This window comes from Panthera tigris, chromosome D4 (assembly GCF_018350195.1).
Source record: "Panthera tigris isolate Pti1 chromosome D4, P.tigris_Pti1_mat1.1, whole genome shotgun sequence".
NCBI lineage: Eukaryota > Metazoa > Chordata > Mammalia > Carnivora > Felidae > Panthera > Panthera tigris.
Window position 1 is genome coordinate 44,943,540 of NC_056672.1, and position 22,593 is coordinate 44,966,132.

Consider the following 22,593-nt stretch of genomic DNA (forward strand, 5'->3'; position numbering starts at 1 on the left):
ATGGGATTGTTTTCCTAATTTCTCTTCCTGATAGTTTAGTATCAGTGTATAGAAATGCAACAGATTTCTGTATATTGATTTTTGTATCCTACAACTTTACTGAAATCATTTATTTTAATAGTTTTTCAGTGGAGGCTTTGGGGTTTTCTGTATGTAGTATATGTCATCAGCAAATGTGACAGTTTTCTTTCTAATTTGGATGTCTTTTATCTCTTTTGCTTGCCTCATTGCTGTGGCTAGGATTTCCCATACTACGTTGAATAATAGGGGTGAGAGTGGGCATCCTTGTCTTGTTCCTGGTCTTAAAGGGAAAGCTTTTAACTTTCACCATTGAGTATGATGTGAGATGTGGGTTTGTCATATATATCCTTTATTATTTTAGAGTATGTTCCAACTCTACTCACTTCGTTGAAGTTTTTTTTTTTTTATGATAAATGATTGTTGAGTTTTGTCAAATGCTTTTTTTTTTTTTTTTAACATTTATTGATTTTTGAAAGATACAGTGAGACAAAGTGAGAGTAGAGGTGGGGAAGAGAGAGAGGGAGACACAGAATCCAAGCAGGCTCCAGGCTCTGAGCTGTCAGCACAGAGCCTGACGTGGGGCTTGAACCCACAAACCGTGAGATCATGAACTGAGCTGAAGTCGGACGCTTAACCGACTGAGCCACCCAGGTGCCCCTGTCAAATGCTTTTTCTGCATCTGTTGAGATGACCATATGGTTTTTATTCTTCGTTCTGTTAATGTGGGGTAATATGTTGATCTGTGATTGAACCATCCTTGCATCCCTGGAATAAATCCACTTGATTATGATATATGATCCTTTAAATATACTGTTGGATATGGCTTGCTAATACTTTGAGAATTTTTTCATGTGTGCTCATTAGGGCTATTGGCCTATGGAATGACAGACTACTTTAATTGAAAACAATGAAATGATGCCTGTGACATTCATATTTATGATGTCTTCCTTTTGCTCAATACCTAATAATTTTAGAAAGAAGTAAATATAAATAGAACTGTTAAGATACTTGTGTTAGGTAATTTCCTGCCTCCACCTGTGGCCCAGAGTTTCTGAGGTTAAAAAAAAAAAAAAGAGCCTAAGAAAATTAATTTGCAAACCTATATCCTTTAGGGCTATATATACACTGTAATTTGAAATATAATAAAATAGGGGCACCTGGGTGGCTCAGTTGGCTGAGCATCTGACTTTTGATTTCAGCTCAGGTCATGATCTCACAATCATGAGATCGAGCCCCTCATCGCACTGTGCTGAGCATGGAGCTTGCTTGGGATTTTCTTTCTTTTCTTTCTCTCTCTCTGTCTCTCTCCCTCTCTCTCTGTCTCTCTCCCTCCCTCTCTCCCTCCTTCCCTCCCCCCCCCCCCCGTCCCTGCCCTGCTCACATGCATGTTCTCTCTCAAAATAAATAAATAAAACATAAAAAAAAAACCAAACCAAAGTAGAATAAAACACTCTTATTACCTGGGCTGAGGCTATATCTATATTTCTATATCACTGGCTTTTATCAGCTGGATATGCAGTTCAAGTATTACATTAACTTTTCTTTCCTCCTTTGTTATTTTTCTGTTCCTATCTTAGAGATGTGTCATTGCATACTGAAGATGGATGCATTTATTATGCTATATTAGTTTCAGCGGATATGGTCTTAGTTGAGCTCTTTTTAGCTCTGTTTGGATGATCATAACCGAGGTCCTTTTCCACTTCAAGCAAAATACTTTTATTTACTCTTGTCGGCAACGTTAGACAAAAATGATACTGTGGAGAGACTGGGTAGCTGTCAAAGTGATTCAAGAGCTAAACATCTCCTTTTTGGTAAGGCCAGGAACCTGTGTCTTTGAGGACCTTGCCGCGAGTTGACTCAGTTCCCCTCACCTTTCTTCACTGTGTGTCTCAGTTTAAGTTTTCAGAGTCTTAGGAAAACTGACCTGATTGGCCCAGCTTGAATCAGTCCACTCTGACCGGAGGACCAGGGGATTTGGTAAAGTCATGGCCCTGGGGGATTGTGCGAGCTGGGCTACATCTCTGTTGTGTCTGCTGCAGATACTTAGTTCTGATGTAGCCTTTTTTCATACCTTGTTTTTACTTAAAAAAAGAAAAACAAACCAACAACAAACAACAACAACAACAAAACAAAAGATTTCCATATTATGTTGTTCATAGCTGCATCTCTAGGCCCAGTATATGTACTTAGTGTCTCAGTGATTATCTTTCATTTGCATTGAGTGAAAAAAGTGTGGATTCCAAAGTTTGCTACTTTAAGAGTCTTATGACATCTGGCGCACCTGGGTGGCTCAGTCGATTTAGCGTCCAGCTCTTGGTCATGATCTCACGGTTCATGAGTTCAAGACCCACATCAGGTTCTTCACTACAGTGCGGAGGCTGCTTGCGGTTCTCTCTCTCTCTCTTTCTCTCTCTCTCTCTCTCTCTGCCCCTCCCTCACTCATGCCATGTCTCTCTCTCTCTCAAAATAAATAAATAAACTTAAAAAAAGTCTTGTGACATCTGTGGCCCAGTGTAAAGGTATGTCCTCCTCTTTTTATATTTTACTTCCTTTCTCCAGATAGGCTCTGAATTAGCCTGGGCTCCTCCAGAAGTAAGCCCCGAGTTTCCCTAAAGTCAAGAGCAGGGGGAGACCGTACAAGTGTCGTCGTGTTTCCCTGTGCCACAAGCAACCAGCTGCTTGATCTCACAGATTATTCTGAGAAGTGTTATGAAGTACGTTTCAGAACCCTCCAGAAGGATCCAGATAAAAGGGGGAAGCATTTACCTCTGAGCTTCTGTTGTCCATTTGTCAAGCCTCAGCTGATGGGGCTTTAACTGCCCTGTCCTCTGGACCTCTCACTGGTCTGCGGCAGGAGGCACGAGTTACAGGATCAATGCTGGTAGGATGTGGAGTGTCATGTGACATGTTTAACACTGTCTTTTATTAAAAGACCTCAATGAGACTCTTAAATACTGAGGACAAACTGAGGGTTGATGGGGGGTGGGGGAGAGGAGAAAGTGGGTGATGGGCATTGAGGAGGGCACCTGTTGGGAGGAGCACTGGGTGTTGTTTGGAAACCTATTTGACAATAAATTATATTTAACATAAAGAAACTAAAAATTAGAAAAGTAAAAAAAAAAAAAAAAAGACCTCATGAAGTGCTACCATTCCTTGGTCTCCATTAAAAAATCAACTAATCCAACAAAAAAACTTCCCGGAACTGGACGCAAGTTAAGATTATCTAGTGTAATCCCCCTGCTATTCCTTTTCCTTCATTTTGGTGCCTTGCTCTCCATCTCGTTTTCTTGTGTTCCGAACAGGCCAGTCTCCCTCTTGGAGAATGCCTTTTGTACCTGGGCCTTCGTACCTTTAAGTTCCATCCACTTAGTCGTGTCAGGATCCTGAAAACCTACGTTGTGGCCCTTGTGGTGATAGCTTGTGTGAAAAAGGCTTTGCAGTGATGGCCTTGGTATAAAGTCATACTTTCATTTGTCTGTGATCCTGTTGGTAGCCAGGAAATTTGAAATTTAAATGACCTTGCTGCTTTTTTTTTTTTTTTTAATTAAAAAAATTTTGGGGGCACCTGGGTGGCTCAGTTGGTTAAGTGGCCGACTTTGGCTCAGGTCATGATTTCACGGTTCATGAGTTCAAGCCCTGTGTCGGGCTCTGTGCTGACAGCTTGGAGCCTGGAGCCTGTTTCAGATTCTGTGTCTCCCTCTCTCTCTGACCCTCCCCTGCTTGCACTCTGTCTCTATCTCAAAAATAAAAACATAAAAAAAAAAATTAAAAACTTTTTTTAATGTTTATTTTTGAGATAGAGAAAGAGAGAGAGAGAGAGATGGAGCATGAGTGGGGAGGGGCAGGGAGAGAGGTAGATACAGAGTCTGAAACAGGCTCCAGGCTCTGAGCTGTCAGCACAGAGCCTGACGTGGGGCTCGAACCCACAAACCATGAGATCATGACCTGAGCCAAAGTCGGACGCTCAACTGACTGAGCCACCCAGGCGCCCCTACTTTTTCTTTTTTAAACGGGGCACGGAGGGGCACCTGGGTGGCTCACTTGCTTGAGCATCCGACTCTTGATTTCAGCTCAGGTGATCATCCCAGGTTCTTGGGATCAGGCTCCATGTCAGGCTCTGCACTGGGTGTGGATGGAGCCTGCTTAAGATTCTCTCTCTCTCTCCCTCTCTCCCTCTCTCCCTCTCTCCCTCTCTCCCTCTCTCCCTCTCTCCCTCTCTCCCTCTCTCCCTCTCTCCGCCTTTCCCCTGCTTGTGCATGCTCTCTAAAAATAAAAAAATAAAAAATAAGTGGACGTGCAGAATTTGAAATGAAACTGACAAAAAGATAATGGCAAAGAATAGTATGACGGTATATACAGTAAGCATATTGGTTTCAAAATGTATTGATTGTCCTCAAGTAGATAACCATTGCTTCGTTGTTCTCAACTGTATTTCAAAACAGTGAGCAGGTATAGGCCCAAAGACACACCTTAGAAAATATTCCTTTAAAACAATTCACAATTTTTCTTTCTTTGCTGGTTTTGAGAAGTCCATAAATAAGCACTTTGGAAGAGTGTGCAGTTTATTTTCACTTTTTAAATGGTATAACAGAGATGTGGATGTTTATTTATTACATACGGTGCCGGAGTTGAGAGTATTTCCAAGATTATAATTTTGAATTTGTCAGACTAAGTTGTTTTCTCCAAGTGTTTTCTTAACACTTGGTTCTAGCTCTTGTTTCCTTTTTTTTTTTCCTTTCCTTTTTTTTTTTTCCCTTTCCTGTTTTCACAGTTCCTAGACACTTCTGCTCGGCAGGTGTTTCTGTAAAATTTCAGAAATGAAGTAACTTCAGGAAAATTTAAGCAAAAGCCTGGACCTTTCTTCTTTAGTTCCAGAATACGTTAATGTTTTCTTTATTTAGAAAGCTCAAATAATATCTTACGTTTTTTGCAATTTATTTATTAGAACTTGATGTTCACATTCTTCTTTTTCATTTCATTTATATACTTGATGAAAATATTTTTCAGTTTCTATGGTTATTGCTTTGCTACATTTAAACGTGCCTAATAGATTACTGTCATGTAAAAATAATTTCTGCCTCCCTGGGTACTATTGTTTCTTTTATAAAAATACCATGACTTACTAAAATTTGGTAAGTGTAGTTCTTTACTTAAGTTGTATAGTCTGGATTAGTTGAGCTACTTTGCAGAAATGAAGTATCTCGTAGTATTTCACATAGGTTTTCAGTGGTTTGAAAAATTGTTTTTGAAGACTTGTCAGTCTGTTGTGTTACGGAGTTTTCTGCTTTAAAGTGATTTGGGATATAGCCTAGGCTCTTCAGCCAGGTGCGATAACGTTTTGAATTTACGTGTCACTGCCGTGGCAGTCACCATCCTTCCTGTAGGAGAGCAGGCTTACTGTAAATAACGTTGTACAATTGAGGAGGGCACCTTTTGGGATGAGCACTGGGTGTTGTATGGAAACCAATTTGACAATAAACTTCATATATTGAAAAAAAATAAAATACAAAATTAAAAAAAAATGTTGTACAATAGGTTTAAGATCTCTCATGTTATATGTATGTACTCTTCCTGGATATGTGTTAATAAAGCATGGCTCTGGGAACCTCTTTAATTCCACTCTTGTTTTTCTTTTAGGATTTTCCTGTTGAACTGGTCATAATTGGAATAGCTTTACTGCTTCTACAGACTCCGGCAAGTCAGCAGAAGCCGATCTTAAGTCTGGGTAAATAAAAATACTCTCACAAGAGTAAATCGTAAATCTAACATGAGTGGTAGCAGGACTCACTTGAACTATGTATTAGGTTGTGCTATAAAGTCCTGTATACTTTGAGTGTCCATTCTAGAATTTTCCTAATTAAGGAACAAAGTAGAACTTTGTTTTTATTACCCAACAAGGTGGCGGTTTTTTTGGTAATTTTTTTTTTTTAATGTTTATTTACTTTTGAAAGAGAGAGTGTGAGTGGGGGAGGGGAAGAGAGGGAGGGAGGGAGACACAGAATCCGAAGCAGGCTCCAGGCTCTGAGCTGTTGGCACAGAGCCCGATGCGGGGCACGAACTCATAAACCGTGAGGTCATGGCCTGAGCCCAAGTTGGATGCTTAACCGACTGAGCCACCCAGGCGCCCCCAGCAAGGTGTTTTCTGCAAGGCTCCTTATGCCATAATTTACCAGTTATCTCAGCTGTGCGTTAGGATGTTATAATCTACATCCTGTAGCAATGACATTGGTAAATATTTTGAAGGGCATCTCAACTTATTCACAGTGTACATCAGATTGAAAGTCAATAGCATAAAACGCCTGAAACAAAAGAAAGGTACAAATAGCATTTGTATTCATTTTTTAAACTCTATATACCTTTCCTATTTAAAACCGTTGCAACCTGGAACACGATTTAATTTATAGTCACTGTATCAACCTAGCTGGAAACAAATGAAAGATAACATTCTTCCGACTATCCAGGATTGATTTGAAACGAGGGTGAGGGATGGGGTTAAAGGGGGGGTGGGAGGGGAGTTTAAAAATGTTCCTTTTAAGAATATGGTAAAGAATCCAGTCGCTAGGGCTGACAGATTGGCAAGGATGTCATACCTTTAAAACGCAGCTTTTATGCTAATGTCGCCTTGCTTTACTCGGTCTAATACGATCCGTGTAGTCATGTAGGATCCGACTAGATTATGTTGCTTGGTGCCGTGATCTGTGGATCTGTCCCCACCGTCATTTTCAAGTGCTTGAGGTAAACCCCGACGGGGAGCTTCATGGTGGGCATTTTAATTCATCACGATTTTGAGGGTCAGTTGGTCTCCTGTTTACAATCTGTCTTGACCATGGCTCTAGCAAGTGGAGAGGACCCTTGGCTTCCTGCGCTGTTTGTCTGTTGGCCTTGTTTAGGCCCTCCTGAGGCTCTTTCTGAACTGCTTTTGCCTTTTTGGTTGATATTGTTCTTCTGGCGGTGCACATGGCATCCTCCCGCGGGTATAATTTGCCAACGCTAGCACTTTAGACAGCCATACTTCTCCTTTTCTTTTCTTTTCTTTTCTTTTCTTTTCTTTTCTTTTCTTTTCTTTTCTTTTCCTTTCCTTTCTTTTCCTTTCTTTTCCTTTCTTTTCTTTTCCTTTCTTTTCTTTCTCTTTCTCTTTCTTTCTTTCTTTCTTTCTTTCTTACTTTCTTTCTTAGCAGCTTTCTTGTGGTACAGTTTATTTATCATAAAGTTCCCCGTTTTTAAGTGTAAAGTAGCTTTTTTTTTTTTTTTTTTTTTTTAATGACTTTACAGAGTTGTGTAACCAGCCGTGCGATCTTGTTTTCGAGCATTTCTATCATCCGGGATGTTATGTTGCAAAGTAGGGAAGGTGTGTTGTTTGTCTATTGGGCAAGAGTGCGTTCAAACAGGAGCACCAAGAGGATGATGATTTCGAATTTGCCAAATGCACAGTGGTAATACAAAGGTTATGCTGCTTCGTTATTAAACACTCGCCTTGATTGTAAATAGCGACCTCTAAAAATGCCTGGAAGATTTATAACAAGGAAGATAGAACTCTATGCATTTCCTGTTTTATAAAAGGTGATGGATTTTCCTAATCTCTCAGAGAGAATCTTGGATTAAGACTCATGGCTGGCTTGGAACGATACAGAGAAGATTTGCATTCCTGTGCAAGGATATATGCGAATTTGTGAAGCGTTCCAGATGCTTAAAACTTAATGGGGGAAAAAACCCCCCTGATACCTAGGCAGAAAAGGTCAATTAGTAGTGTTAGAGTAACAGGTGTTTGGACTTCATACCATGTTTAGGTTTGACTTCTTCCCTGCCCCCCACCCCTCACCCCCCCACCCCGGTCCCATGGCTAAGTTTATTGTATTTGTTCTCTTAGAAAATTAAACACTTAAAAAACCAGGCCCACGTGGCAGCTTGAGTCCCTCTGTTCATGGAGACTGAGAAGTCTCAGCCTGTCTTTACGACACTGGGACACAGGGTGTGGAATGGAGGGTTGAGAGTATGGTGCCAGAGCAAGGGGCCAAGAGTAATGGACTGAAGAGGCGGGGAGCAGCTTGTCCATCTCGTCGAGGAGGAAGGGGGAGTGGCTGCAGGCAGCGAGATTCCCCTGGACCCAGCTCTTAAGATCCTTCTTGTGGTGCTCCATGGGGCTGGGATGGGGGAAGTGGATGGCAGGGAAAAGTGGTGCACGTGACAGGGCTGCAGAGGCCACCCCGGACGAAGGCGGTGCGCCAGCAGGGAGCTGACACAGGACTTGCCAGTGCCTGTCCAGCCCTGCAGGGAGAGGACCAGTGGCTTGGTCGGGGGCTGGGTCCTGCGCGAAGACCTTCGGTACCTTCACCGCCGGCGCCCCGGCCAAGTGCTGGGTCAGGTCATGCTCCAGACCCTGGAAGTTGGGCTGGCAATGCCATTTGCCCAAGTGGCAGTGCAGCGGAGTCAGGTCCCTGGCGGCGATCGTGGCTGAGACCAACCCCAGTAACCGGAGGAACGAGCCCCCCGGGCCTGCGGCTGTGCGTCACGGCCGCCACGCGGGTGCAGCCCAGGTTTGACCTCTGATCGAAAGAAAATATTGGCAACTCCTTGACCTGACTTAAGGCTCGTAGAATTTTTTTTTTTTTTTTTTTTTTTTTTTTTGCTGCGATGGGTAATTCAGATGATTACTTTGGTACCCTAGCTCTGAATCCTATGAATGACATCTTTCCGTAAGTTAGTGTTCATCTAATAATTGTGAAGAAATAGATATTTAGGCCTTAACTCATTATGTTAACGGTCTAGGGGAGATTATACACGTAACTAACTTGTTACCCATTCGTGCGTATGTTTCTGATGTGTAAGCCGAGTGTCCATGTTAAAACATCATTTATAAGAATGAGTTTGATGGTTGCTGGTGATGGACTTTGAGATTTTTCCTGATCAGCTTTTTAGCAGTTACAGTGAAGGGCACGCCTGCTTCAGCATCTCAATATAATTCTCACCTGGGTTTGTCAGGGAAGCATGCACATCGGTCTTAGAACCCACTGATCAGGAACTCTGGTCTCTGGGTCCGCTGAGGACAGTAGAAGGACCTGACCGTACAAGGGCAACAGTTGAGTTGTACTTTAAAGAAATTCATATTTACTTAAAGAGTTGGTTTATACTCTGTGGTATGTATTTTCTCTAAGAGTGTCTTCATTACCAGTTACCTACATTCACCGCTTGTTGTCGATAATAGTTCGTTTTTACGTTCCTCCGATTTCTAAAAGGATAAGATTTGTCATCTTAGTTATGTGTCTGACCCAATTGTAAAGGGGTAAGAAAACTTTTTGCATATCACTCTTAAACAAAATAGCATTTTGTCGGATTGTGGTAGTAATTTCTTAACTGTGAATGTTGTTTTGATGAATAGCTCTGAAGCTCGTCTCTTTTGCTGAGGGTCAGAAAATGCCAAAGGCCTCCTTGGTGCTGGTGATGCCCCTTCTGCAGATCCTGTCTTCTACTGCCTTGGAAGACTGTATGTCCACAGACGAAGAAGGTCCCTCTAGGCAGCAGTTGGCTGTAAACCTTTTGGAAATAGTACAGCAGGAATCCTGCAGAGACGACCGCCAGAAGGTAATGAGTTCAGCCTTGTTTCTCTTAAGTAAGGTGGCAGTGTGGGACTTAGGTTTGCGCAGGTAATCTCACATCCCGATGAAGTATCTGTTTGGGTGTGAACACCTTGAACGTTACCATTCTGTCAGGCAGTGGTGTAGCTATTAGTATATTCCTCTGGACTGTGAATGGGGAGGGTAAAATCAATTTTGGAAGTGCCGTATAATTATTTTTTTTTCCTCTTTGAATTTCCCGTCTACATTAGTAGTTCAAGGTCCTGAGAAATCCTGCAGAAAAGGAACTAGTTCAATTTAACCTAGTGCTTCTCCAACACATTTGAGCAAGGAATCCTCCTTTCTTGTCGTACTGTTTAATAAGGACAGCGTGTTGCTACATCTGGGACAATCCAAGGCTGGGAATCTCAAACGCCTGGAAGTTCTGGCATCTGCAAGAGCTAGGACTTCATTTTTTAAAATGTGGCACCTTCTGCCATTTTCCTTGGCTTAATGGCTCCCGATGTCTCCTGTGTGTGCCCCTACGCTGCGGCCTTCAGTCTGAAGACTGCGGGTCTGTCCCACTCCATCCGTATTCCTGCCTGCTAGGCATACCTCATTCTGCTTTGTCAATCTCACCGTCTCTGTTACGATAACGTAATACAATAAACGTATTGTCAACATCTGGTTAGTGGCTCGCTTCTGGGCCTGCATTTGTTAGACCTTTTCTCTTTTGGTATTTGAGTTTTGCCTTCAGTAAAATGTGGGATTATTTCCCAACTGCCGATTTTCTGGGGATTGAATGAGGATTAAAGAAGTAAAACAGGTGAAACATCTTCTGTCTCCGTGGAGAGTGACATTATATAAATGCAGGTGACTGCCACAGTTGTTTCATCCTTGAAAGCAGGGAAACCTGGAATCACGTATTGTTACATGTTCTAGCAGCAAAAATCCAGGCACTGTGATTCCTTGCTTGAAGGCACAGCAAAAACTAGCCCATAGGCAAATTGGCTGCATACTGCAGCATCCGAATTCCTAATTGTTTGTCCAGAACTTTAAAACTTGGTATAGGTAATTCACTTGCAATGAGAGAAGGAAGTTCTTGGGCGCCTGGTGGCTCAGTCAGTTAAGTGTCCGACTTCAGCTCAGGTCACGATCGCGACGTTTGTGAGTTCAAGCCCCGCATGGGGCTCACTGCTGTCAGTGGGCTGCCCACTTTGAATCCTCTGTCTCCCTGCCCCTTTGCCCCTCCCCACTAGTGTTTTCTCTCTCTCTCAAAAATAAATAAACATTAAAAAATATTTTAAATAAAAGAGGGAAGGAAGTTCTCGTGCCCACTCTAATACAAGTGCGGCCTGGGTTTTATTTCTTCTTCTTCTTCTTCTTCTTCTTCTTCTTCTTCTTCTTCTTCTTTTTTTAATTACTTTTTAAAAATGTTTTTATTTTGTTGTTGTTGCTGATGGTTAAATCGTATATGTAATTTTTTAAATATTTATTTTTGAGAGAGATGAGAGAGAGAGAGAGACAGATGGAGAGTGAGTAGGGGAGGGGCAGAGAGAGCGGGAGACACAGAATCGGAAGCAGGCTCTGAGCTGTCAGCACAGAGCCCAACACGGGGCTTGAACTCACGAGCGGTGACATGACCTGAGCAGAAGTCAGATGCTTAACCTACTGAGCCACCCAGGTGCCCTGCCCAGGTTTTCTAATAGCCTTTTACTTTCCCGCCTGATTGGCTGGTACAGGACAATGATTGTATTCTGGATGGGGGCAGAGCAGGCTATACTTATGTCTAAGAGTTCTGTTCTTTTAGCTTGCAAGTGATATGTTTTGAGAATCACTCTGAAAGGAATACACGGGCGCTCAGTTGGCTATTCGCCTAGGTGTGTGGGAATCGTATTCATTAACACTAACAGCTGGACTCTGTCCCCAGCAGCTGGTGAAGAGGGAGGAGGAAGGAATACCATTAGGGCTATAAACATTCTCCCGATGATAATGTGCTGCTTTGTGGATGCTCGGCGTAGTTACGATCACCATTTTTTAAAAATGTAAGCCACGGTTTACTGTTGGCTTTTCTTCTGCACCTGTCCAGGCCTTTATATTCCAAGCATACCTATAAATTTAACAGGATGCAAAGTCTCTGAGTCTCTCCCTGAATCTTTGCTTTTGCACATAATGCTCTTTTGTCTCCTTCGCCTGACCTACTCATTCTTCAAGACTCGGCCAAACGTTCTCAGCCTCCTGGAGTCCGAATTCATTACCCTCTCCTCTGCGTCCCCAGCACTTACAACATTACTCACTTGTGCTGTGTCTTAACTTAGGGGGCTACGTATTTGTATCTCCAGCTATGCCGTGAGCTCATCGAGGGGAAGAATCGTGACCCTTTTCACACTTCACCTTTATTTTCTAAGCACATTAAAATCGAAATTGCAACAGTTGTTGAACTTTTTGTATTTTTCCACACCAGTGTTTTTTGCTTTATCTTTTTCAGCTGATCGTAGAAAGAGCATTCAAAAATACTTTAGCCAGCTGTTAACTGAATACTCTATTTTCCACATACTTAAATAAGCTAGGATGTTGCCGACATATCTTGGTATCCTCAATACCTAACACCTTGTTTACCACATGATAGACATTCAGTAAATTGCTATTCAGTGAGGAATGTGTGCTTCTGATAAGGATACAGAAGATCTTTTTATTATCTTTACATATTACAGAAAGACCTGGGGCTCCTGGCTGGCTTAGTCAGTTGAGCATCTGACTCTTGATTTTGGCTCAGGTCACAATCCCAGGCTCGTGGGGTTGAACCCCACATTGGACTCTGCTGAGCATGGAGCCTCCTTAAGAGTCTGTCTCCCACTTCCTCTGCCCCGCCTCCAATTGCACCTGTGTGCACGCACACACTCTTTCTCTCTCTCTCTCACAAAAAGACCTTTGTACAAAACCACAGATCTTGTTTTTTTATTATTTTTAGATGGGTGTCTCTGACTTAGCATGTTTGCTTTAGAACTAGAGCAGTTCTTGAAAAAAAAATTTTTTTTTTTTACATTTATTTATTTTTGAGAGACAGAGACAGAGCACAAGTGGGGGAGGGGCAGAGAGAGAAGGAGACACAGAATCGGAAGCAGGCTCCAGGCTCCGAGCTGACAGTACAGAGCCCGGCGCGGGGCTCTAACTCACCAGCCGTGAGATCATCATGACCTGAGCCGAAGTCGGACGCTTAACCGACTGAGCCACTCAGGCGCCCTTAGAGCAATTCTTCAAAAGCCCAATTCTTCTGATGAATGAAAACAAGGGTAAATATCTTGTACCATGTGATTCTGTATTAACCTATCCATTTCTGAAGGGTTGATAACCGTGAAATTGAGCACATTTTAACTTCTAATTTTTGAGAATTAAAAAATGTAAGATACCAGAACAGCCACTCATCTTATTTTTAAAGATTCACATAATCTAGTAAGCTTGTACTGTTTTTTAGTGGTGTGTGGAAAACAGGATCCTGTCTCTTAGGCTATTAAATGTGATATTTAAAAGTACCTTTGTGCTTTTCTGGGTTAAAAAAAAATATCAGACACTAGTTATAAATTCTAATGTGTTTAAAATCATTTTTTTACTTGTTTTAATGTTTATTTATTTTTGAGAGAGACGGAGGGCGAGCAGGGGAGAGGGCAGAGAGAGAGGAAGACACAGAATCTGAAGCAGGCTCTAGGCTCTGAGCTGTCAGCACAGAGCCTGATGTGGGGCTCAAACCCATGAACTGTGAGATCATGACCTGAGCCAAAGTTGGATGCTTAACCGACTGAGCCACCCAGGTGCCCCTTAAAATCTTTAAGTTTATTTATTTATTTATTTTGAGACAGAGAGAGAGAGAGCAAGTAGGACAGAGACAGAAAGAGGGAGAGAGAGAATCCCAAGCAGGCTCTATATCATCAGTGCAGAGCCCTATGCAGGGCTTGAACCCGTGAACCACGAGATCATGACCTGAGCTGAAGTCAGACACTTAACTGACTGAGCCACCCAGGCTCCTCTGACATGCTTAAAAATCTTAACTGCCCTGGCCTGCAGAGGATGTGGGGGGAGAAAAGAAAGCACCAGTGTATGAGCCTGGGGCTAGGTAGGAGAGAGAAACCATGCTGGTAATTTGAACAAAGAAAAACTACAAAGAATTATTAACGAGTAAAAGAGGCTGTAAGGAATATTGCATTAATAAATGTAAGGAGCAGCTACTCCTACTCCAGGACTGGAGAGAGTAAACAAGGAAGGAACCGAGAGCATCTCCCCACTCAAGACTGAGATCAGACCTTGTTGGAAAGAATGTGGCTATGGCCTCCTGGATGGTGCAGTTGGCTTGGGCACCTCATGCCAGAGCTGGGCTCTAGGAAGCCACCCCCTGAGGTGTGAGGGTGGTGACGCTGGTCCACAGGAAGACACCTGCGGGGGTCGCATACATGGTAGGAGAAATCCCAGAATAAGACTCCACTGCCTGAATATACACCACGTTTTGTTTTTCCGTTCATCTGTTGATGAACATTTGGGTTTTAATTCTTTGGCTATGATGAATGGTGTTGTTATGAACATTCCTATACAAGTTTTTACGTGGCCTTGTTTTCATTTCTTGTGGGTTAGATACCTAGGAGCGGGATTGTGAGATCATACGATGACTCTCTTGATTGCTGGAGATGATGCCAGACTGTGTTCCAAAGGGACATTCCCACCACGTGTGTACAAAGACTCCAGTCTGTACACATCCTTGCCAGCACTTGTCATTGTCTGTATTTTTGCTTCTGGTGGGTGTTGAAGTGCTTTTTCATTGTGGTTTTGGTTTGTGTTTGCTTGACGTCTAGAAAGTATTCTAAGAACGTCAACTAAAGAAACGGAGACTAGAGAGGTTAAGTAAGTTGCCCAAATTACACAGGTCGTGAAGGATGGAGTTGAGATTCAGATTTTTTTTTTTAATATTTTAAATTTTTATTTATTTATTTTTTAGAGAGAGACAGAGCATGAGCGAGGGAGGGGCAGGGAGAAGGAGACACAGAACCTGAAGCAGGCTCCAGGCTCCCAGCTGTCAGCACAGAGCCCGACGCGGGGCTCAAACTCACGAACCGTGAGATCATGACCTGAGCCGAAGTCAGACGCTCAACCAACTGAGCCCCCCGGGCGCCCTGAGATTCAGATTTTTAACTATTTAACTGTAGAGCCTACATCCTTTTGCCTCCGCTTTGATTTTTTGTTGTTGGCATGGTAATTTATCATCTTTTGTGCTGAACTTGGGAGTAAATAGAACAGAGTTTGAGATTTATAGGCAAGCACTAAGTCCTAGTACATTAAAATAAACTGGTTTCTTAAAAGCTTTGGTTGGCACTGAAAAGGAATTAAGTCGTTGATCTTGTACATCTAACATTGCCTCTGACTAACATGGATACTGAGGTTAGTGTGGATTTTCCTTTGGTGATAAGTAGCCCTCCCAAAGCTCTCCACTCTTGACTGGATTCTTCATAGAGATATAGAGCAGAAAGAGCCTCTTGAAGCCATGTCTAGTCCGGTCGTCTGCTTCTGGTCTGGTGAGCGATGAGATCCTCTCTCCAAAAAACCTGTCCTTTTAAGGGACTCCCGATTGGAGTTTCTGTGTTCCCTCTCCTGATAAAATCCTGGCTCCACTTTGGTTAAGCCTATTTTAGAGGCTATTGCAGATGAGGGTTATTCTTCAAAATTAATGAAGATCTATATTCACTGAATTCACAATTTCTTTTGCAGACCCCTTTAGACAGAGAAGTACTATCAGATGTCTGTCTTATTGTTAATACTTAACAGACTTGAACGTTTTTATTACAAGCTTTTTAGAATGAAGGTTCTCAACTAATATCTGTGAAAGATGCTTTACAATCATTTAATATTCATTTAGATGTTGTTTTCTTATGGGTTCTTCTTTATTTTTTACTGAGATGTCATTCACCAAACATAAACCTCTTTTATTTTTAAACATCTGCTCTCTCCTCTAAAACAAAGTGCCGGCCAGCACTTTCACAGACCCTTCTCCGGGCTGTGGGGCCACGATTTGGTGGCTGGTACTTTCGAGAAAACCCTGAGTTGCATCCTTGCTCTGGGCCTGTGCCAGGGGCAGCTGTCACTCACTGGGACACAGAGACTGTTCTGTGATGTCTCATTCAACATTGTGCTTCTCGCCTGCTGTTCTAACCTTTAGGCAAACAAACAGACAAAACACAGAGCCTAAACATCAACCTAATACTTCGAGTAAAGCAGGATCGCTTTTCTGTTTCCATATGTTTACTCTTACGTGTCTGTGTAACGTTGCCGCTTGCGACTCAATTTATGGTTCATGGTGATTTCCAATTATTTTCTTTTATACTCCTCTCTACCGGCTTTATTTTTCTCTCCTAAAGATGACAGTGATAATATTTCCCTGTATTTGCAACTTGAGATACTGTGCTAGGTGCTTTACTGTGTCATCATCTACCTCAGTGATCTTGGCAGGAAGGTAGTCATTACTTCCATTTTACAAATGAGCCAAGTAAGGCTCAGAGATTGTGGAAGAGACAGTAGCTGGCATGGCTGTGCTAAAGCCCTGGCTTTTAAATCTCCGGTCCAATGCTGTTTGTCATTTATCCAAAGAATTGGACTCTAGGGGCGCCTGAGTGGCTCAGTCGGTTGAGCATCGGACTTCAGCTCAGGTCACCATCTCGCGGTCGGTGGGTTTGAGCCCCGCGTCTCACTCTGTGCTGACGGCTCGGAGCCAGGGGCCTGCTTTGGATTCTGTGTCTCCCTCTCTCTCTCTGCCCCTCCCCTGCTCATGCTCTGTCTGTCTGTCTCTCTCTCTCTCTCTCTCTCTCTCTCTGAAATCTAAAACAAAAAAAAGTAAAAAAGAAAATTAAAAGAAAAAAATTTGATTCTAATCTTTTATGAATTCCATCTTTGGTTAGGGGAAGTATTTTGAGAGAGAGCTATAGTAAATGTAAATATTTAATTTTACAAATTTAATTTTTAAAAATTGTAGCACATTAAAGTGGTTCCAAAATTACAAAATCGTATACAGTGAAAAGCTTCCTTCTTACCCTTGATTCTGGTTGTGTAGTTCTCAGCCTCTCATCAAACAGGTAATGATTAGTGGGTATTAGTTTCTTTTGTATTGGCCTCCTACTTTTCTTTGCATACACAAGCAAATACAGATATATAGTCCCCCCCACCCCCCGTTAAAAAAAAATAATTGATAGCATTCCAGGCACATTATCTGCATCTTATATTTTCATATCAGAGGTCTTTTCATATCCATAAAGATAGCTTCTTGATTTGTTTTTACAGTGGGGTTTACTTTCAAATGTTGTCTCTGCTCTAAAGCATATACCTGAGATAATTGAACACGTACGTCCTCACAAAACCTTTTACAGGACTGTTCATAGCAGCATTCCTCATAATAGCCAAAAAGTGATAACCACCCCATGTCCATTGATTGATGAGTGGATAAAAATGTGGTACGTCCATACAATGGAATATTATTTGCCCCCGAAAACAAATGAGGTATTGATACAAGTTACAGCCTGGAGGAACCTGGAAAACATGCTATGTGAAAGGAGCCAGCCACCAGAAAACACATATTGTGTGGTTCCTATTATATGAAATAGCCAGAATAGAAACAAAATAAGTTAATTAGTGGATTGCCAGGGGCTGCGAGGGTGGTGTTGGGGGAATGAGGAGTGACTGTTAATGGGTGTGGGGTTTCCTTTTGGGTGAGGAAAATTAGTTGTGGTGATTGTTCCACTACTCCATGAATTATGAAAATTCACTGAATTTAAATTTTTTTTTTTAACGTTTATTTATTTTTGAGACAGAGACAGAGCATGAATGGGGGAGGGGCAGAGAGAGAGGGAGACACAGAATCGGAAGCAGGCTCCAGGCTCTGAGCCATCAGCCCAGAGCCCGACGCGGGGCTCGAACTCATGGACTGTGAGATTGTGACCTGAACTGAAGTCGGATGCTCAACCGACTGAGCCACCCAGGCGCCCCGAAAATTCACTGAATTTTAAACTTTATTTTTTTTTTAAACGTGTTTAAATTTATTTTTGAAGGAGAGCGAGAGAGACAGAGCATGAGCAGGGGAGGAGCAGAGAGAGAGAGGGAGACACAGATTCAAAGCAGGCTCCAGGCTCTATGCTGTCAGCACAGAGCCCGATGCGGGGCTCGAACTCATGAAACGCGAGATCATGACCTGAGCCGAAGTCGGACGCTCAACCGACTGAGCCACCCAGGCGCCCCTAAACTTTTATGTTTTGAGAGAGAGAGCGTGAGTGGGGGAGGGGCAGAGGGAGAGGGAGAGAGAGAATCTTAAGCAGGTTCCATGCCCAGTACAAAGCCCAATGTGGAGCTTGATCTCATGACCGTGAGATCATGACCAGAGCTGAAATCAAGAGTTGGACACTTAACTGACTGAGCCACCCAGGCGTCCCAATAAAGCCATTATTTAAAAAATTTCAGAGGTGCCTGGATGGCACCTTCAGTCAGGTCACCTTCTGACGTTCTTCAGTCAGAAGAACATGTGACTCAATTTCCGGGTGATGAGTTCACTTTAAAGGAAAAAGAAAAAAAAAAAGGAAAGAGGAAAAAAAACTTCTATAAAGCTTAATTTTTACTTCCCAACCTTTTAGTTGTTACCATATAAATCAGCTTCTAATAACTGGACAGTTAGATTCTAGATCCTTCGAATTTGTTTCATCACATTCTAAGTGAATTGAATTATTTTATCAGCAGGCAATCTGTAATGCTTCTTTAATGTCTGTGGCTTCTCCTTAGCCATTTCGCGCATTGCTCATGCTGGCTGAGTTCTGTCTATTCTCTGTCCCTGACTGCTCTACTTCCTTTCTGTGAGGAGCCATTTCTCAGGTTGACTTCAGCATACCATCTTCTTTGGGTATCCTTTCACTCTACAGCTGTCATTTCTTATTGTAGGAGCTATTCACAGTTATTCGTATTCTCCGGTTCCAGCTGAACTAACTCTGTTGCTATCAACATACTGTTTTGTTACCAAAATGAACTGTCCTCAGTCTAAGTCTGCCACCTGCCCAGGGTTGCCTCTTACCGAAGCTGGAGCTGGGCAGATACAGTGACTTTTTGTTCCCCTTTGAATCTTCCCTCTCACTGGCAAATACTTTTTTAGTGGTAGTGAGTTCTCTTCAAATTCTGTTGCCTCTGGATCTTGTGTATGGATCCTTTTTTTTTTTTTTTTTCCCTGCCTTAGCTGGGAGTGAATGGTAAACAGGAGGAAAAGTTGAAAGAATCTGTCCTAGAGTTCCATCTAACAACTGTTCTTTTTGCGTAATCCTCTTAGCTTAGTTACATGCTGAGAAGTTTTTGGCAGGAATCGAAAATTTCGTATTTTGTTGGAAGGATTGATTTCTTACGATGAAGTATAAAAATAAATGAATATATTTCTGACAAGCACACGTACCTCACTTATTCATGCCTTTTTTTTGTTTTTGTTTTTGTTTTTGTTTTTGTTTTTCAGCTCTCCTACAAGCTTGCGTTCCCCATAACCGGCATGTATGGATCAATATTTACAGCCTGGAGGATCCTCGAAGTGATGAGAGAAAAGTCTGCTGCAAGTGACTGGTTGTTTTCCGTAGAGTCCTTGCTCCCTATAACCACAGTAATCCCTGCGCATGTTTTTCTTTTGTTGGCTCACCTCCTTGTTGAAGATCAAGGACAAAATCTTCGCCAAATACTGAAGGTCACTACAGAATTGGCCCAAGCAGATTCCTCTCAGGTAAAGTAAGAAAATAATGGGACAGTAATAGGAGTAAAGCTTAACTGTTGGAATTGTCGATTTTTCTTAGTTCGTGGATGATTCTTATCAAAGTTTTAAATTATGGGTTGATTCCTTTGTTTAGGATGGTGGGCTATCTTTATCTTCTCAATTTGTTCATTTTTGTCCTTACACTGAGTTGATGTATGCTTAACGATGCACGCGTTTCCTTCATGAAAACACACTTGACACTGAAATCTACACGTGATGCTATTGTGGTATTATTGTTTTTTTGGTAGATTGGCTAATCTGCAACACTTTTGTTAACTCTTGCGGCCTGTTCACAGATGAATATCCCTTAGTTCTAATATTGATCTTTTAAAGTGGATGCAGATTAATCAATTTAGGATAAAGGTACCTATGCAGTAGGCATCGATCTCTTTTTGACTTCTGGCAATTTGATTCTGTCTTGATTCAGTCCCTTAATAAGCTAAAAAATAGTCCTTGCTATCTATAATGATCAACATGGTGGGATTCTTCCTATCTGCACAGATCTTGGAATGCATACATTCACATTGTATGCATAATGTGAATCATTTCAATTTGCTTCCTACTTTATTTCTCCCTTTACATGCTGCAGTGATTGTGCTTCTAATAGATGTTTTGTTTCAGCAGCATTGTCTAGTCTTAGACATTAATAAGACTCCCCCCACCCCCCGTCCACCTTTTGTAACTAACCTTATCCTTGGTAAAGTAATCTAACTTTTTCCCATTGGATAGACTCTCAAGAATTAATTTCCTTTGAAGGGAAAGGCTTCCTAACCATATAGGTATTTTTATTATTCTGCTTATTAGTATCTGTGCTGATGCTTCTTTTTAAACATGGTGAAGAAAAAGTTCATCTCTTTATGGAAAATGTGTGTTCCTACAGGAAAAAAATTCAGTTGATAGAGACAGGATAAAAGTGATTAAGATACGAAGTGAATGTATTTGGATTCTTTTTATTCCCAGCTTGTTATGCTCATTCTTTTTAGTCAAGTGAGGAACCATTGATCTATCTATAAAAAGTTTTCCTTCGGACTAGACCTCTTGTGGTCTGATTTTTCCAAGTGGATTTGTGATGTTCTCAAAGTACCTTTGTGTCCTGGTGTAACGCCCATCACCCATGCATAATGTGAATCATTTCAATTTGCTTCCTACTTTATTTCTCCCTTTACATGCTGCAGTGATTGTGCTTCTAATAGATGTTTTGTTTCAGTGCTGACACCTTATAAGATAATATCTTTATAATAGTTAATGCGCAGATAATGCCTGGAGATTATCTAAAGAAGTCCTGTGGTAGGTTACCTGACCTGCGTATGCCACTGATGTAAAACGTATATTACATCAAATTCTGTGTTGATTTTCAGGAAATGCTTGGGTCTTTGAAATTCTAGGGTGATATTTTTGGTTATAAGTAATGGCGACACGTCTGTCTTAAATAGTTCTTATTAGCTCCAGAATTTAGAAAAAGCATGACCTAGACAGTATATCCACAGTAGAGTTTCTTTGTTTCCTCTGTGAATTGGCTGGAAGCCCGAAGCCTTATAACCTTATATTCATAGCCCAAAAGGAAGAGAGACGTAGAGGTGTTTGGATTGACCTCATTGGGTCGTGTGCCCATACTGAATCAACCATTGTGGCAGGATAATGGGGCACTTTAATTGGCCATCCTAAGTAGAATGGAAGTGGGTGAAGGGTCAATCCTGAATGCCACCGTGATCATGTGGATTGAGGGTGGGATGATCCCCCAAAAGAAAAACCGTTTCCTGGCAATGAAAGTGGGGATATGCTAAATAGGCCAAAAATGCAGCAGTGAACGTCTCAGCCCGTGTTGTGGGAGCTCTGAACTGGTGTGAGGGCGTTTCAGGTATGTCAAGGTCCTCACCCCTCTGAGCTCTCGGGCGGCCATGTAGTAGTCTAAGCTCAGGGTGCTGGCTTGGCTGGTAGCCTCTGACCACCTGGGGTTTCAGGTATTTACCCCACACTCCTTATAAGCCTGATTTTTCATGTGTGCCACGAAGTAGAAAAGGTGGGGAAGTACTAACGTGACCATCAGGTTTGTTTATCTTTTTCAATAAACGTTTAAGAAGCAGTGGTCTAAATCGAAGTTGGTATGTTCCACTTCTGTTGACGATCTCTTGGGTAGTTGGGAAAGAAGTGAGAAACAACGAGTGTAATTGTGCCGTTACGATGAATAGTAGGGTGCAATGCTTAAATAGTTCCTCAGCTTCATGCATAAGCAAAGGCAGTGTCATTGATAAGAACTTAGAAGTGGAGTTTTTGTGAAAAGGAGCATCCTTGAACTAGGAGATAGTGTTGTGTTTCCGCACTTCTCCTTTTGAAGTGACCATTTCATATCCTTTCACGGGACTCGGGTTACGGGTAAAGTAGCCAAAAAGAGAGGACCGAATATTTGGAAAGAGCAAGTTTTCTAACTGTGAGCAGATATTTGGAATAGACTCAGTCGAAACGAGTTATGATTATAATCCGTTATTGGTGGGTTGTTTCTCTTTCGTTCACTGAGTTGACAAGGCTGCATGAAGCTTGTGAATTTTTATGTGTTGTTTATCTGTTCTCACCGTAGAGGAAGAAGCTATATTATGTTTAAGCAGTCATTGGCTCAAATTCATGGGGCAGTTTATACTACAGAAAAGTCTGAGACTACTACTAAGGGGAAGCTAAGTAAATAGGTAGGTAAGAGCAGGAATTTCGAGGCTGTCTTTCACCTCTGTTTTGGTGGTCACTTAACCACTGTGGTAGAATTCGTTGAGGTGCAGTATGCTTGCTAAAGATCGGCTTTGTGTGACATCTTAATTGATTGAAAGAATCCTACTGTAAGCTCTTGCGAGAGAAAGCATTTGAAAAGCTTGAACGTGATGAAGTATGTTTTGGTATGCTTGTTATTATCATTATAAAGTATCAACTGAAGTTATTTTTAGTGCCCGTGAACGGTAGTACAAGTCAGTATCAACTAGTAATGTGATGTGAGTGTTCATAACGCTAAGAAAACAGGCTTTTGCTTTTGCATGCATCAGACATTTATTTATTTATTTTAAAAATTTTTTTTTAACGTTTATTTATTTTTGAGACAGAGAGAGACAGAGCATGAGCGGGGGAGGGTCAGAGGGAGAGGGAGACACAGAATCTGAAACGGGCTCCAGGCTCTGAGCTGTCAGCACAGAGCCCGACACGGGGCTCGAACTCATGGACCGCGAGATCATGACCTGAGCC

The 22,593-nt window shown here is 41.9% G+C and overlaps 1 protein-coding gene and 1 pseudogene across 4 annotated transcripts in view; both read left to right on the forward strand.

Moving 5' to 3' along the window:
* FOCAD (focadhesin) overlaps positions 1 to 22,593 on the forward strand; it is a 319,129-nt gene that overhangs the window by 86,965 nt on the left and 209,571 nt on the right. For 3 of the 4 annotated variants that reach the window (XM_042965277.1, XM_042965278.1, XM_042965279.1), the window contains exons 9-11: positions 5,659 to 5,746; positions 9,398 to 9,600; positions 19,084 to 19,341. In XM_042965277.1, the coding sequence (XP_042821211.1) occupies positions 5,659 to 5,746; positions 9,398 to 9,600; positions 19,084 to 19,341 (549 nt within the window). Of the gene's footprint in view, positions 1 to 1,609; positions 1,833 to 5,658; positions 5,747 to 9,397; positions 9,601 to 19,083; positions 19,342 to 22,593 lie in introns of those variants that run through there. The other variant, XM_042965280.1, reaches the window with a different exon arrangement.
* Positions 7,612 to 7,710, forward strand: LOC122233320 (annotated as a pseudogene).